Source organism: Cantharellus anzutake (assembly GCF_015039405.1).
Source record: "Cantharellus anzutake strain C23 chromosome Unknown EI90scaffold_17, whole genome shotgun sequence".
Taxonomy (NCBI): domain Eukaryota; kingdom Fungi; phylum Basidiomycota; class Agaricomycetes; order Cantharellales; family Hydnaceae; genus Cantharellus; species Cantharellus anzutake.
The window spans coordinates 470,274-486,321 of record NW_024066967.1 but is presented as its reverse complement, the minus strand read 5'-3'; the positions used below and the strand labels follow the sequence as shown (position 1 = coordinate 486,321).

Genomic DNA, 16,048 nt, shown 5'->3' with positions numbered 1-16,048 from the left:
GAGAAGGTGCGAAGATACGCCCTGAGAGCAGGATCTCCCAGAGCAGGGAAGCTCCAAAAGAACTTCCGCTGTTTACACTCCCACACACCATGCCAGACAAGGCAAGGTCGCCAACCTTGGATGAGGTCTCCGAGATAATGAAGAGGAGGCGAACTGAAATGAGGGAGTTCACTGAGGAAGCCTTACGTAAAAGTAAGGAAAAACCAGCGAACAGACCCCTCTATGAAAGGGAAGCACCCTCCGCAACGGCCTCGCCTAAACAAAGCGAGTGTGGAGTGTTCACTCCAAGAACCCATTCTGGAACCCCCAGAAGCGGAAATGTCAACTGGGGAGAGTCTCTGCTCGCCCAACCAAACTTCCTCCTGGAAAACCAGGAATCGTGCATAATAAACGCGATAAACTCGATCCAAAAAAAGATCAAGGAAACGAACCATAATAGCACGGCTCGTCTAGAGATAACTCTAGAAAGAATGGCCAACACAATCGACCCGTTGACTGAAAAAATCAGCGAACAAACAGACTTGCTGAAGGAAATAAATTTCTCACAAAAAAGTGAGGAAACAAATAAACACCCCTGGACCACGGTCCAGGACATAAATAGAACTCGTGAAAAATTCATGAAAAGAACCACCAGTGAAAGCACACTGGAATATCATCAGCAACTTGACAGAGATGCTAAGGAGATCCTTCTCCCAAGGATAGGAGAAGACGATGCCGAAAGAAGGCATCGTTCAGAGATTAGGAGGAGAATTGGCATGTACCAAAGGTTCGGCCAAATGTCCACTTATGATGGACCTCTCGAACAGAGAGGTAACTCATTCACACCCTCTCAAAACAATGAGAGAATACAAATACAACTTCAGGTGAATACGCCTGAAACCAAAGAAATGCTGCGAGGAAGATTTCCCCCAGCAAAAACCCCCCCAAAGGAGAGATCTCCATTGGATAGCGACCCTGTGAAGGCAGGGGAGCAAGAAGAGTACCTGGAGAAATGGTACAAAAAGGCCATAAGAATGGCCGAAGTGAGAATACTCACTCCCTACCCAGAAGGAGTGAAGCCAGAAGCCCTAAAGAATGGGCTGGCATTCCCTGACAAGAAATGGTCAGGGGAGAACGACATGGAATCGTTCTGGCAGTGGTTCACAGAACTACTGGGATTCCTCGCCTCACGAGGATGCAAAGGTCCCCAATTTGACGAAGTCCACCTGGACTGCTTGATTCGTGGATTAGGGGGGCCTGCATTCGACCTCGGAATTAGACTCCGAGACGAAACTCACCTCAGAGGAGATGAGGGCATGTTCCTCAAAGTTCTCAACATATTGATGAGAACCTTCATCAAAGCCTCCGCCGTGTTGAATGCGACAAAGAAATACCGCAACGTCAAATACGAAGTGGAAAAAGGCCTAAAACAGTTCTACTTAGAACTGTCAAAAGCAGCGTCCCAGATGGTGACGCCGCCAGACCAGGCATCCTTCAATGCCAGGTTCCTAAACTACATTTCCCTCGAATGGAAGAGGGAAATGATTGCTCATGATAGAATCAGAGCAGACTTCTCCTCAAACGAAGAGATGTTAAAAGCAATATCTCGTGTAGACGAGATAATTGACGGGCTGAAGATGTCTTCAGCCTACAAATCAGGTTACTATACCTGAACAACTACCACGGCAACCATGAGCCACGGCAGAGCCCTCCCATCAGGAAAGAAGGTGGAAGAGCTGAAACCCAGATGGAAAGAGGATACATCCTCGAAAAACTCGAGGAAAACTGACCAAAAGTCAGTTCCAATTTGCGGCAAATGCAGCAAAATAGGGCAAACGAAAGATTGCCCAAGACACAATATAACGAGCGATGAAAAACCAAGGCGCATAGCTGCCATGGAGATCGTGAACTCAACGGATGAAGAGTCGAAAGGCTCATCAGATGAGAAACCAGAGAACAACTCTGGTAACTCCGAAGCATCAAGCTTCGAAGTAGAGGACCCATACAAAGGACCTCAATACTCACCCGACTCAGAGGGTGAGGAAGTCAACGTTGGGACCATAAGGATGGGCCCAATGTCAGTCGTCGATCACGATGACATAAATTATAAAATCAAACTGGCTGTAGCACACCAGTTAGAAAACACGGCAGACGAAAAAGTCGCCAAAGCCTTGGTGGAAGCACCAAGAAAAGACGCCTTGGGGAAATACACCAAAGTACCCAAGGAAAACAAGGACAAAGGGAAGAAGGACCAAAAGCCCATCGAAACCCAGTCCCCCTTGTTTGATGCGAAATTCCGCATCTCAAAAGATGCGGGAAAATACCCCGCAAACAGACCGCTCTCAATGAAGAGAATGCTAACAGCTCACATAAAAATAGCAGGCATAAAAGCCTATGCGCTATTCGATAGTGGAGCCGAAATGGACGCTTTATCGCCGGACTTTGTCCGCACGGTCCACATCCCAATTCTCCAATTGGAGAACCCAGTCGTCCTTCAAATGGGGACGAAAGGAACAAGATCACAGATCCTGTTCGGAACCAATGTGGACGTTGAGATCAATGGCCAAATAGAAAAACACTACTTCGATGTAATTAACATCGACAGATACGATGCCATCTTCGGCACCCCTGGTTAAACAAAAACCAGGTAAGCTTAGACTTCTGGTCCCACAAAGTGAGAACGGTGAACAAGGGCAACATAGACACCCTTGGAATAAGTGAAGACCATGTGACGAGATCACATGGATGGAAAACTCGAGCAAGAGCCCGAGAACAACCAAAAAAGAAGCCCCCCTGACAGGGAGGCGGGATTGAAACACACCTCAGGGTAATCAAAAGAAAATACCCTGAAGGTTGGCCCAATCCTAGTCCGGAAGAACTAGAACTTCCAGACATACCACACCTGGAAGGTCTCTCCATGAATGTCAGGGACAGCTTGAGGAAGGCGGGGGTAGCGGCGTAACGCTCGGCACTAGCAGCCCAGGCAGCGGCGGGGCGGTGAGACCGTATAGTGGATAGCCCTTACTCAGGCTTACGTCCCTGTGTGGCTTCTTAGGCTGAAGCGGGAAATGCATTGTTATTAGGGTGGGAAGCTAGACTAAACTAGGGTACTTGCCTGAAGCGGGAAATGAGAAGAAGGTTACTTCTTCGGTCCTGCTTCGGCTTAGTTTATATACAGGTGTGAACGGGTCACATGGGAGTGCCACGTCACCTTCGGACGAAGCCGGGTTACCGTGGGTGGCTCCGCGGTCGATCCCGAGTGTTGGAGGGGAAATACAAGTAGGAGTGTGCAGCGCGTCCGGCGTGGCGGTGCCCCTACGGGGTGCTCAGCATTGGGTGTGTCCGTGCTACAAGTGTAGGAGAGAAAGAGAGAGATCATCTGTATAAAGATAGAAAAAAGAGAAGAGGGAAAGAAGAGAGAAAGAGAGGGTGAGACGAAAGGAAAGGAGGTGGCAGCGGCAGCGACGGTGGCGTGCCCTGACAATGAACAACCCAGAGTTCGAAATACTCAGGGAGTGGTGGAGAGAAAAATTTGAAACTGTAATGGCGCCAGCACCATTAGAAATGCCTCCCTTGAGGGAGGTGAACCATCGAATCCCGTTGAAAGGATCCGAACAAGAAATTTCGGGAAAACACCCCGAGATGTCCTGCAGCACTGCAGGAAGCACTAGCGACCAAAATAGATCGCTATGTAAAAGCAGGATGGTGGTATCCTGTGAACAGCGAGCGAGCATGTCCACTACTGTGCATTCACAAAGCAGATGGATCTTTGCGCACGGTAATAGACGTGAGGAACCATAACTCAAACACGATCCTCGACATCACACCAATGCCAGACATGCGACTGATCCAAGAATCAGTCGCCAGAGCAACATACCGATCCAAGATCGATATGTCGGACGCGTATGAACAAATATGTGTGGATCCAGACGACGTCCATAGGACAACATTCTCCATGCCCCATGGGATGTACAACTCGAACATGATGCAGCAAGGAGACTGCAACGCTCCCTGCACCTTCCAGCACACACTGACCTGGGAACTACGAGGAGAAGTAGGCAGACGCCTACACGTCTGGTTCGACGATATATTCACCAGCACAAGCTTGGTGGAAAACCACAATAAAGCACCATTGTGGTTATTCACTCACCTAAAAGGGGCGAAATTCTACATAAGCCGGAAAAATTCCAGCCATTTGCCCCAATCCTAGGCGTTCTAGGAAGCCGAGTGGACGAACAGGGCATCCACGCTGAAGGAGAGAACGAAGGAAGGTCAGTTGGGAGGTTCAAACGAGACCACCACCAAGCTGTTCCCTGGTTCTTTAGTTAGGATGGGGAAGTGTACTAATGTTATTTATTGTAAATATAGTACCAATCCGAGTGTTTTGGCTAATTCTATTTTTATGGGTTAGTTTTAAAGTTCCTGGGAATTGACTTACAGATAAACCGAGCCCTGCGGAGCTGTTTCTTTATTGAAATTTCTTAATTTGTCTAGGTGTAATTCTGTGTAGTGTTGTTTTAATTTGGATTTAATCTTCTACTTGGTGAAGTTTCAAAGATTCTAATCAGTTAATGGATTTGGATTGTGTCTGGAGTGTCCCTTGAGTTTGTTTTATTTTTGTCTTATTTTATTGCTTGTTTTAACAGTAGCAAAATAACTGTTTTGTGTTTACACTTTGAAATCTGGAGTGTTAACCAGCTCTCCTGTTGAAATATCTACTTAATATTTCTCTCCTTTATTGCTGCCTTTTACTACAGTGGCAATCTTAACTGTATATCACTTTTTCACACTGGAGTGACAACCAGAAATGCTTGAGAAAAATAATACTCTATTTTCTTACTTCTCTAAGGGGGCAAAAAGTCGCAGAAAGGGTCTCCCTTTTATACTCCTTGGGTCGCCTTCCTTTTTCACGCTCTACCTTCTATTTACAGGATTTATTTACAGTGTATTTTCTCAAACTGAATAAAAAATGAAATTTTCATGCTATAGTTCTACTGCGCTTGTGCTGCGCTGAACTGCGGTTCTACTGCAGTCAGACTGCGCCTAGAATTCTTGTTGTCCTCCCTCGCCTAAGCTATTTTAATGGTTAATTGGAACTTGGCTGCGCTGTATTTGTTGCAGTTACCTATTTCAAATTCCCTATATATACCATTAAATTTGCTATGACTCGATGATTCTGAATTCAAACTTCGCATTATTATGCGTACGGCTGTGCTGAGCCCTTCAGCTGATTTATTCCAATTTTATTTAGTGACATTTAGTTAAAATGAGACTGAAATGATAAATGAGTGAATTATTCAGGTTTAAAACTGAAAGAAAAAGTTGCTAGTAGTCAAGAATTACTCAAACGAATGTGTTATAGCTCTCCACTCCATTAGAACATCGTTCCCTAAAATTCCCGCCATGGTCCGTCATAGTTTAGTGGTTTTCGTGAATTTCGTTCATATTCCCTGATTCCCCTTTGTATTATCACATCCTAATCCTCCTTATGTATTGTTGGTTGTTATAGTAGGTTGTCCTTGAAGATATCATATTTTTATCTATTTTATTTAGGACTCTGGACCTCTTGAAGCTGTCTTCCCACATGTTTTCAGGTTTCTAACTTCATGTCCTTGTATCTCATTCATTTCTGGATGTTTTCTTACGTTCTTGGTATCATAAATTTTTATTTATTCCCACCTTTCCAATGGTACTAATATTGTGTCCCATTTCCTGGTATTCGTTGAGTTAGCAAAGATTCGTGTGCACATTCGGTAATCATGTGCGTCGTTCCCATAGTCATTCATATGCGGGAGCCGTTTTCGTTTAATTGTTCGGGATTTATGATATGCGTGGGTGTTTATTTCTTTCATATGGGCTTCTGTGATTTATTTCAGATTTTTCCCTCATGATCTAAGGTTGTTTTGCACTTTCCATGCTTTGTTTTGACCGGGCTCTTCCTTATTTGGACGGAAATTGGTCTTCGCAATCTGCCGAAGTGCGGATCTCGGTTCTGATGGCCAGTTCCCTGCACATCGCCACCCTCACATGTCATTATACATGATGCGGATTTCTATATTCCCATCATGGGTATAACTTCACAACGGCTGGACCGTTTGGGCTGAAAATTTGCATAACTATAGTTCCCCATTTTTAATAATTTCTGTGTAAATTTCGTTGTATGTTTTAATTATGGATCCTATGCAAACATCGTCTTTTCCCTGAGCTCGGACTTTTGATGTCGCTATTCCCATTATTGGATATCTCATTAACGCATGATCCTTTTATTATGAAACTTTGGGAGGATTAAGTTTAGATCCCTTCCTTTCTAATGGGCTATCAAGCTTGTCTCGGTCGTTACTAGTTAATCTTCGCACTTGCCTTTTAGACATTGTCCTTGTTTTGCAGGAGTTTTAGTCATATCTCCGTCGTTTATGGGTAGTTTCCCCTGTAATTACTCTCATTGGTTCCGTTTGGGGGACATCTACATTGCCTATTATAAACACGACTTTGATTTTTGCATTAGTTCCTGAGGAATCTTTGTTCCATGGTACTTCCATCCTTGGCTACATGTGCGGATGTGGGAAAGTAGTTTCCATGGAGGTTCTCTGATTATTTTTATAGTCAAATCTTGGTCAATTGTCCTAATTCTTGGTTTAATATTTGCTATAAATTCCCCCGAGAATTCCGTCTCGTTGATGGTAAGCTTGAAGTATTTTTGCTATTTCTCTTTCTTTCGATTTATCGTGTATAGACATAATAATTCGTAAAAATTCTGGCATATTTCCATAATGGGTTTCCATAGTGTGGCCGTTATTTCTCCTACAACGCTCAAGCAGATAAAATGGAAAAAATCCGCCACTGGCGAGAGCCAGTAGACCACACAGGAGTCCTAAGATTCCTGGGAATGGTAGAATATCTATCGATATTCATGCCAAACGTCAGCGGTTACACAGGACCACTGCAAACAATCTGCTCAAACAAGCAGACATTCAGGTGGACACCACTCCACCAGAAATGCTTCGACGAGATCAAACATCTAGCATGCAGGGCTCCGATCCTGAAGCCCGTCCAGTGGAACCCACTGGGAAGCCTCTCAGAAGAAGAGAGGACCAAACTCCACGTCTGGGTCATAACAGATGCATGCCCAGCAGGCATGGGTGCATTAATTGGACAAGGCAAAAGGTGGCAGACTTGCTGCCCAGCCGCATTCATGTCCAAAAAGTTCACCAACACACAATGTAGGTACTTCGCCTACGAGCTCGAGGCACTGGGTGTCCTCAAAGCACTCATGAGATGGCAAGACGACCTCATGGGAGGCTGTGAATTCACAGTAATCATGGACCACAAAGCTTTGGAATATTTCAAAGTGAGAAACCACAACTCAGGGAGACACCTGAGATGGCAAGCCTTTTTTGCAAGCTTCAATTGTGAAATAAAATACGTGGAAGGCCACAAAAACAAAGTGGCAGATGCACTCTCACGATACTACAACTTGTCAATGGACGAGGATCTGCATTTCGACGACTATGTGTCGGCGGACATCCACCTGGACAAAAATGCAGAAGACATTATCCCCGACAGAATCGAGGAATACGAAGAACTGCTACTAAGCAGTACCCTGAGTAAAAACTCAGAGAGAAAGAGACTCGCAGCGATACGTGCGAGAAATACCCTAGAGGAAGCTCTAGGGGGGAGTGATAACCTAGAGGAAACTCTAGGGGGGAGCGCCCAAAATCTGGAAGAAATCATAACTCCAGAAGAGAACCTTCGAAAACAATTCGAAGAAAAAGACCTCATTGAGGCAATAAAATCTGGATACTTGAAAAGCCAGATCCACTGGGAAATCCTAGAGAACCCGGGGAATTTCAAAAACTTCTCCATAAAAGATGGGCTGATAACCCGACTTGGAGAAGGAGGAACGACCCAAATAGTAGTCCCGAAAGGAAACTACGAAAGGAAGTCCATTTGGGGAATAATCCTTGAGAACATCCATGAAACACTTGGACACCTAGGATCCAAGAAAACAGTGGAAACCCTCCGTTGACACTTCTGGTGGAAGTCGATGAGAAAGGATACCCACAAGTTCTGCAGGTCTTGCGGAACTTGTCAAACGACAAAGAAAAGCACCAGGAGAAATCCCGGAATGCTTCACCCACTCCTGACCCCAGAGACACCATGGTCATCAATAGCCATGGACTTCACAGGTCCATTCCCAACAAGCTTGGGATATGATTACCTCTGGGTAATCATCTGTAGGTTGACGTCCAATGTCCACCTAATTCCAATAAAGACAACAACGAATGCACTAGAACTAGCATTTGTATTTCTTCGTGAAGTTGTAAGACTCCACGGTCTACCACACTCGATCATATCAGATCGAGACTCAAAATTCACGTCAAAATTTTGGCACGAACTACACCGAACACTCGGTGTACAGTTGAAATTCACAACTGCATTCCACCCGCAAGGCGACGGCCAAGCGGAAAGAATGATACAAAAAGTAGTACAAATACTACGCACGATGGTTAGACCAGACCAACGCGACTGGGCAGCGAAACTGTCGATGGCGGAATTCGCGATCAATGCGAGCTTGAACACATCGACAGGATTTGCCCCGTTTGAATTAATCTACGGCCATATGCCAAAGATGTGCCTAACAGCACCACTCTCGGACTACCCGGGAGTAAATGACTTCGCCCAAAAAGCGAAGGAAAACCTCATGGCAGCACATGACGCAATAATACACAATTGCACTGCTCAAACAATCCAGGCAAATAAGAAAAGATGCCCAGACCCACCTTTGAGAAAAGGCGAGCTTGCATACTTATCCACAGATAAGCTGAACCTACCCAAAGGGAGGGCAGGAAAACTAAAGCCCTTATACATAGGGCCTTACAAAATTCTGGAAACATTTCCAGAGACGTCAAACTACGTCCTCAAGTTGCCACCACAACTTGAACAATGCGGAATCCACCCAAGATTCCATGTATCCCGGCTCGTACCTCACGAGCCGAATGACCAGGAAATCTTCCCAAATAGGGAAGTAAACATATTCTACAATTTTGGGGAAGACTCCGATCGTGAAGCAGTAGTTTGCGAAATCCTAAACCACGCATGGGTTCACAACGAACTCTGGTTTAAGGTCAAATGGGAACTAGGGGACACCACATGGGAACCCCTAGGAAATTGCAACCACCTCGTCCACCTGGACGAGTACCTCACCTTACAAAATGTAAGGGAACCAGAAAAACTCCCTATCAAAGAAGACAGGGAACTCTCGGCATCACTACGCCCCCAAAAATGGAGGCAGAGGAAGTAAAGCCGAGGGACGATGGCCCACAGCCAAGAGCATGGGAAAGTTCTGGGTGAGTAACTCACCCAGACAGCCACACCATGTACTAGAGATCACATGGGCTAGGCGAGTAACTCGCCTAGACCACGTGAACCACAGGCTCACGTGCAAAAGAACACACAACTGTGGCGGATCCCATGCACGCAAGAACGAAAACCCCTCCCACCACCACGAGTAACATAACAACAAAATGTCGTTCTCTGGGGGAGGCAACCCTCGGTTCGATCCAAACAAACCACCAGATATCAAAATATGACAACCCGGGGAGCAAGGCTCCCCGGAACAACAACAACACCAGGTGCAGATAAGTGCCATGGATTACACAACGCACGCAGCACAAATGAGTGCTGCGAACCAACAACCATCCGCATTGCTAACAGGCACCGCATACCCCCAGCCTCCCCAAAGAGGCTTCCAACCATATGCGGTGCAAACTGCACCGATGGTGCAACAAGCGCCATTCCAGGGGCAGCATTTGCTGCTGCAGCCCCAGGCATACTCCCCAGGGAACTTCCCTGGCCAGATCAACCCCTGGATTAGCCAATTTGGCCCAGGTCCAACAACACCCCAGCCAAATGCAGGCTGGGAATCAGCCATCGTGTCAGCGGTAGCTGCTCAGACAGGTTAGCTCCGTGAGGAGCTGAAAGAGATGAAGTCCCTCGTAGGAGGGAGACGAGGGAGCGACAGCAGCTCCTTGTCCAGACCGTCCAAACGGGCACGGTCTGATAACTCGAGGGCGTCAGAAGATGCCTGCGACCATTGCTGTTACGGATACGGAGTCTCCAACGACCATATCCGTCGCATGGTCAAAGACTTCCCCTCTCTATCGCTCCTCCCCTCTTTCTCCTTTCCGTCCTCTATCCCGCTACCCTATCCTCCTTACCCGTTCTACCCCTTTCCCCCTCTCGTGCAAAGCTTTCCCCATTGGGGTTTTGGTGCTGGCCGAGGTTGTTTGTGTTTCGCGGGATTTCCCGCAACCTTACCATTTGTAGATAGTCACGCGTCATGTACGGAAACCGCCGAAGGCGGTTCCCGCTAACTAACTAACAACTGCTCTACAACTGTCTCGTGTACCGTCTTCTGTAACAACCCTCCCTGTGATTCAACTGAACCTGTGTGACTGTACAACTCTCACTATGTCTTATAAGTCGGGTTATATCGAGTCCTCTAACGGCCCTCGCCGCGAGAACTCGAAGTCGAGAGTCGAAGACTCTCGACGTGTGTATCGTCCTATTGAACCTGTACCCTATGGGTCTTCATCACTCCGCTCTCCCCCCAGTACTCAACATACGACGTCCCATCACGATCAGGGTGATCGTGAACACTATGAGGCCCACTTACCCTCGATGCCGGCACGTTCGCTACGCGAACGCCAAGTAGCCGCCCATCTACCGTCTGTTTCTTCCTTTGCCAGTCATCACATGTCCCCGCCAACGGTACGTTCCCTTTGGGAACGCCAAGTCACCGAAGGCCTTAATAGTCAGCCCTCATTGCACGCCTACGATATCAACCCGCTACCGGTACGTTCGCACTGCGAACGCCAAGTACCCGATGGCAACTACGCGAGGCTCTCACCCATCTCACCAGTCGCGACCTCGCACACGGTACGCTCCATTGAGGAGCGCCAAGTATCCGTGGCTGACCCTTCTGTCCTGATATCTCCGACTATCAATCATCAATCCCTTAATAGCTCACTACATCACCCATCGCGATTGATGGGAATTCGATTGCCCACTCCCAGGTCAGACTGGGACCACTCATCGATTACACTTCCAGTTATGGTACAAACTAGACATGACTCTCGCCTTCCCACTATAAGAACGGATCGAGGAATGGGGAATTTCCCCCATCCCCGTAACAATTGCGCCCACTGGAGGCGCGAATACAACAGAGCACAAAGAGATGCTGAGGGCATCTTTGACTCTCTGAAAGACACAGAGAGAGAAGTCGATCTCCAAAAAAGGGAGATTGAATTACTGAAACACGAGCTCAGAGAGGCACGCGCACTGGCAGACCTCACTGCCAAACCCATCATGATGGGGGCCTCCCAGGTCAGGGGGAGGGGATACGGTTCCGGGCCTCATGAGGCACGACCCCACATGGGGACTAGCACATCAAGGGGTGGGGCACCGACTATCCTGCCACCCCGTGGGCAGGCGACCCTGTCTGGGTTGCATAAGGGCCTGCCCTCAGAGGGGCAAACCCATGTTGAGGGGAAGAGGGAGAGCGGTAGGCAACCGACAGCAGACCCTAAAACGGGGACCACTGCCAGAGGTGGCGGGCTGCTGAGTACCTCAGCACCCTATGGGCAAGCTACCCTGCAGGGAAGTGTCCACATGCTATATGAGAACGCTGAACTCAACGAGTTCGGCAAAGTCGAAGCTCCAGTCAACATAACAATCGACCCCAACTTCCCCATGAGGAGAATAGCAGGGTCAGAAGCAGTGCATGACGGTGCATATGCTTGGTGGACAAGCATGAGTGGGAAAGAATTCGTACACTGGTACGAACAGGCCGAAGCAGCCTTCAAAAGCAGCAAGGTACACAGAACCCTTCGCAAAAAAGCGAAGGAAACCGAGAAATACTTCTTGGGACTCCCGAGTATCGCAAGACTCGCGGAGGAATATAATTCCCCAGAGAATAAGGGAAAAATCTCCTGGGAAAGTCTAGGCAAAGCTGCCTACTTAAAGTCCCAGTTCAAACCACTCAGGACTCCTGAGGAACGTGCCGCAAGAACTGCAGAACGGGAAGCGAAAGCTTCCAAATACCGGGAAAGAGATGCAAGTCTCCGTGCTGGACAACCAGCCCAACGACCACCCTTCCCCATGGGAAGAACGGTAGACCTACCATACTCTACACCTGAGCCAAGCAGCTCAGGAACACAACAACCCACTCCCACCCAGGGAGCACCCACTTCGTCAAGCCCACAGCCCGACAATGTAGCCCAGGCTATGTCATTGCATCCGATGCAGCAATCGGATGTCCAGATGAACAACCCGGAGGAAAACCCTCCTCCGGGGCAATGACTCCACCCTTGAGAGAGGGGAAAGTGACACGGTAATATGCCATTGAGGCGCCTGTGAAAACACCTTCCCCCAACTCGAGGCCCTGCACACAATACTGTATGCAAGGAACTGCAAGTAACAATTGCAGAAATCTCCACTCCATCAAAAGACCCACATCCACCACCGCTCGTGTGTAAACACCACTTACACACGAACCCTCACAGAACAAGTGAGGAACACCAAAGACATACAACCTTTGGGTCGAAATTCATTTTCGACAAACTCCACCATTTTTTTTCTCTCCCTGCGATACCAATGTATCGCCGTTCACTTCAAAGTAACGGCCCACACTCATTCATTCCTTAAACCCCCTCTCTTTTCTTCACTGACATGTACAAAATCGCCCACTTTAAAGTGGCGACAACAAAACACTCATTGATAATTCCAAACTCAATGTAAATCAATTATTAAAACTCTGTTTTATTCACTATCAACCTTGTATGCATCGCAAATGCAATGCAAGGGGGGAGAATGTCAGGGCAATAGCCCCGAACCCCGAGCCACATGTAAATTAGATACATATAGTCACGTGGGCAAGTGGGAACCTCCAGGTAACTGCTTACACACCACCGTAAAATACACAAACTTGTATCACTTACAGCCTTGTGTGCTGAGCTACCCAAAGACCTCACACAACACCAATCTCACCCCTGCTGGCAATGACGAGGTTGTGAATCTCCATGGCAGTGATTTATCGGATGAGGATGAGGTGTGGTGGCATTATTTCTTGCATGGTTCTCACACTTACGAGTTCAAAGATTGCCGAGCTGCGAGCTCATTTCAATGAATTGGGAGACTATCTCATTGAGGCCAGAGAAACTATCCTCCAACAAGTTGAGAAGGATGAGGGTGTTTGGATGCGGGGTATGGCAGGTCATGATCTGACTCGAAAAGCAGGGCCAATTGTCGAGGAATTTGTCAGAGTGATGCGCAAAGAAGAGCGGAGTGGAATGGTTCATACCTGGCTCTGGGGCAAGAGCCACTGTGGCCAACAAGCCAACCTTGCAACGTTAGGATCCCATACCTCTAGTGACTGGGATTCAAATCCAGCTGCCTCTTGCTTCGAAGGTGACGACGATGCCGCTGATCAATCTGTACCTATTTTGCAAAGGCACTTTCACTGTTCACTTTCATCCACCTTCGGCCGGTAATAGCACGTCAATTTGCTTCTCGTGATATGATGTGAGCTCCTCTTAGCTATCCTTGCCCACTTCATTGTGCTAACTCTGGACTTGTTGCAGTCCCATTGACTATTTCATTTTCCCACTATTTCACCACAATACTATGTATTTCTTCTCATCAAATCCCCAACTCCACAATCAAATCAGTCACTCCTTGAGTCCGATTCACACCTTGCGACATATGCTTTCTCTGACAAAGGAGTCAAGCAGGTTCTTAGAAAGAACAAATTAAGAGTCGTGAAGGTAACCTCGAGTGCAAGAGATAGGATGAACTGAGGTTGCTTCTCTGCAGGATCTTCCTCTGCTGGGTCCGTGGAGAAAGCTTAGATGGGTGCAGAGAGATGCGAAGGGTCCTGATCCTCATCAACAGTGAATGCCGTTGTTGAATATCACTAGTCGGGTATGCAGTGCGTGCATGCACAACATCCCATGACTACTCCGACACCACCTCCCATCTTGTCCGTGCGCCATCCCAGTTGTAGCATAGCCCCATTGTACTATAAAACCTCGTAGTCAAAACCTAAGGATAATATCTTTCAATACTTACTTGAGCTTGAGTCCCTTGTTAGTGTCTGAGTGTTGCCGTTGAGCACCTAAAGTCTACTCATAACAACAGACTGGGATAACAAGTCATTTCACTAGCCTTATCGGGTATGCAGTGCATGCATGCACAGCATCCCATGACTACTCTGACACTGCCTCCTGCCTCGTCCGTTGGCCATTCCACATGTAGCCATACTATAAAACATTGTATATGTAGTTACACCTAATAATAATACATCTTTTTATCAGTCCCCATATCCTTGAACAAGACAAAGCTAATGAAACACTCCTCTTCACAAAATGGTACACTGCCCTAAACTCATTGCCCTTCAGGCATCCCGATGTGATGTACCTGCACCGGCATATCCTTCAGGCCCATCACACACCATTCTCTGGCCATACACCTCCAAGCACCACGCTCGTCTTCATCACCCCATTTGGTGGCAGCATGGAAACCCATGGAGGGAATCGGTGAGTCATCGATTTTTGGGACTGGTGGCGAGATTATTCACACCCAGATCACATTGATAATTTTATTTCCTGGGTCCTCTAGATTTTGGCATTGCCACCGAGACACTTTTTGGCTGCCCCACTAGTTTCTAGTCCTGACAACCGGTGCCAAAGTAACAGACATGGCAAACAACCAAACCCGCAACTCAGTTCTGAGTGAACTGCAATATCCCAGCTGAGGGGTGCCTGGAGGGAACTAGAACAGATCTTATCGATTGTATCATGGCCTGGTGTTGCAACGTGGAGGACGGCGCAAGGCGGGTGATGCTACTGATGGCGGTGGCAGGAGCTGGAAAGACATCCATTGCTCATTCAACTGCGGAAAAGTGTGTGAGTGAGGGGCTACTGTTGTTGACATTTTTCTTCAAAGCGGGTGAGCAGTCGCAGCCGGATCACCTGTTCAGTGGCATGGCTCGATCTCTAGCAATGCAGGATCCCTCATATTGTGCTTCTGTCATATCCATTCTTAAGGATGATCCAACCCTCGCAACTGCACCTTTCTCGGTGCAATTCCAGAAGCTCATGGCCGGACCTCTCCGCCTGAGGGCATCGCCCTCCAGTGGTCCTTTGGTGGTCATTGTTGATGCCCGCAAGTCTTCGAATACCTTGCTGATATACTCTGGAAAGAAGTGCCGAGATTGCCATCCAACATCAAATTCTTTGCCACCTCAAGACATTTTGATCTTGTTGATCATTTTCTCTCCCCTGCTTTCCCGATCGAACGCTTCAGAATGGATCTCTTGGATGATGCAAACAAGCATGACTGCACCGTTTACATCCGCGCTCAGCTGCGAGGTTGTCAGGGCACACCCGCCTGACCCGGCTCCACCCGGCCCAACCTGACCCGGTACCCCGCCGGTCCACCCCTCCTTACCTCCTCCCCCTTTCCCTTCTTCCCCCTCATCCTCCCCTCCTCAGTTTCTCCTTATCTTACTTCTCCTTTATTCTCTCTTTATTCTACACGGACGACTTTCTCTGTATCAATGTACAACTGACCCATCTGCAGCGCGCCCACCATGTACCCGGCCCGGGCACCTCGGGCGACTTCCCGCTGTGCCCAGCACGCGCGCCTGCACCGGATCCCCTTGGGATCTCCCACGGAGACACCCGGGTGGTTACGGCTGTGTGCGAGGGTGACGTGGCACCCGTCATGTGATCCAAGCCACATGTATATAAACGAACCTGAAGTGGGAACCGAAGAAGTAGCCTTCTTCTCAACTTTCCACTTCAGGTAAGTAGTACAATATTTCTCCTTTAATAATAATAACAACTTTCCACTTCAGTCTAAGTGGCCAGGGACTGCTGTCCCACATCGGGCCTGTCAGTACGCACGCCCGATCCGCCCCCCGCCAGGCTCTCGGTCCCGGACGTTATACCCGGACCCCCTCGACCCCAGACGAGTCCCTGACAGCAGAAGAAGGCTTCAACTTCATCTC

At 47.9% G+C, this 16,048-nt stretch overlaps 1 protein-coding gene across 1 annotated transcript; it reads left to right on the top strand.

Annotated features, from left to right (window-relative positions):
• Positions 1-14,783: 14,783 nt before the first annotated feature.
• Positions 14,784-15,152, top strand: EI90DRAFT_2880450 (uncharacterized protein; the record flags this gene model as incomplete). Its single annotated transcript, XM_039053918.1, has 1 exon — positions 14,784-15,152. A coding segment is annotated over one exon (369 nt), but the record flags the coding sequence as incomplete, so codon positions are not given.
• Positions 15,153-16,048: the final 896 nt, after the last annotated feature.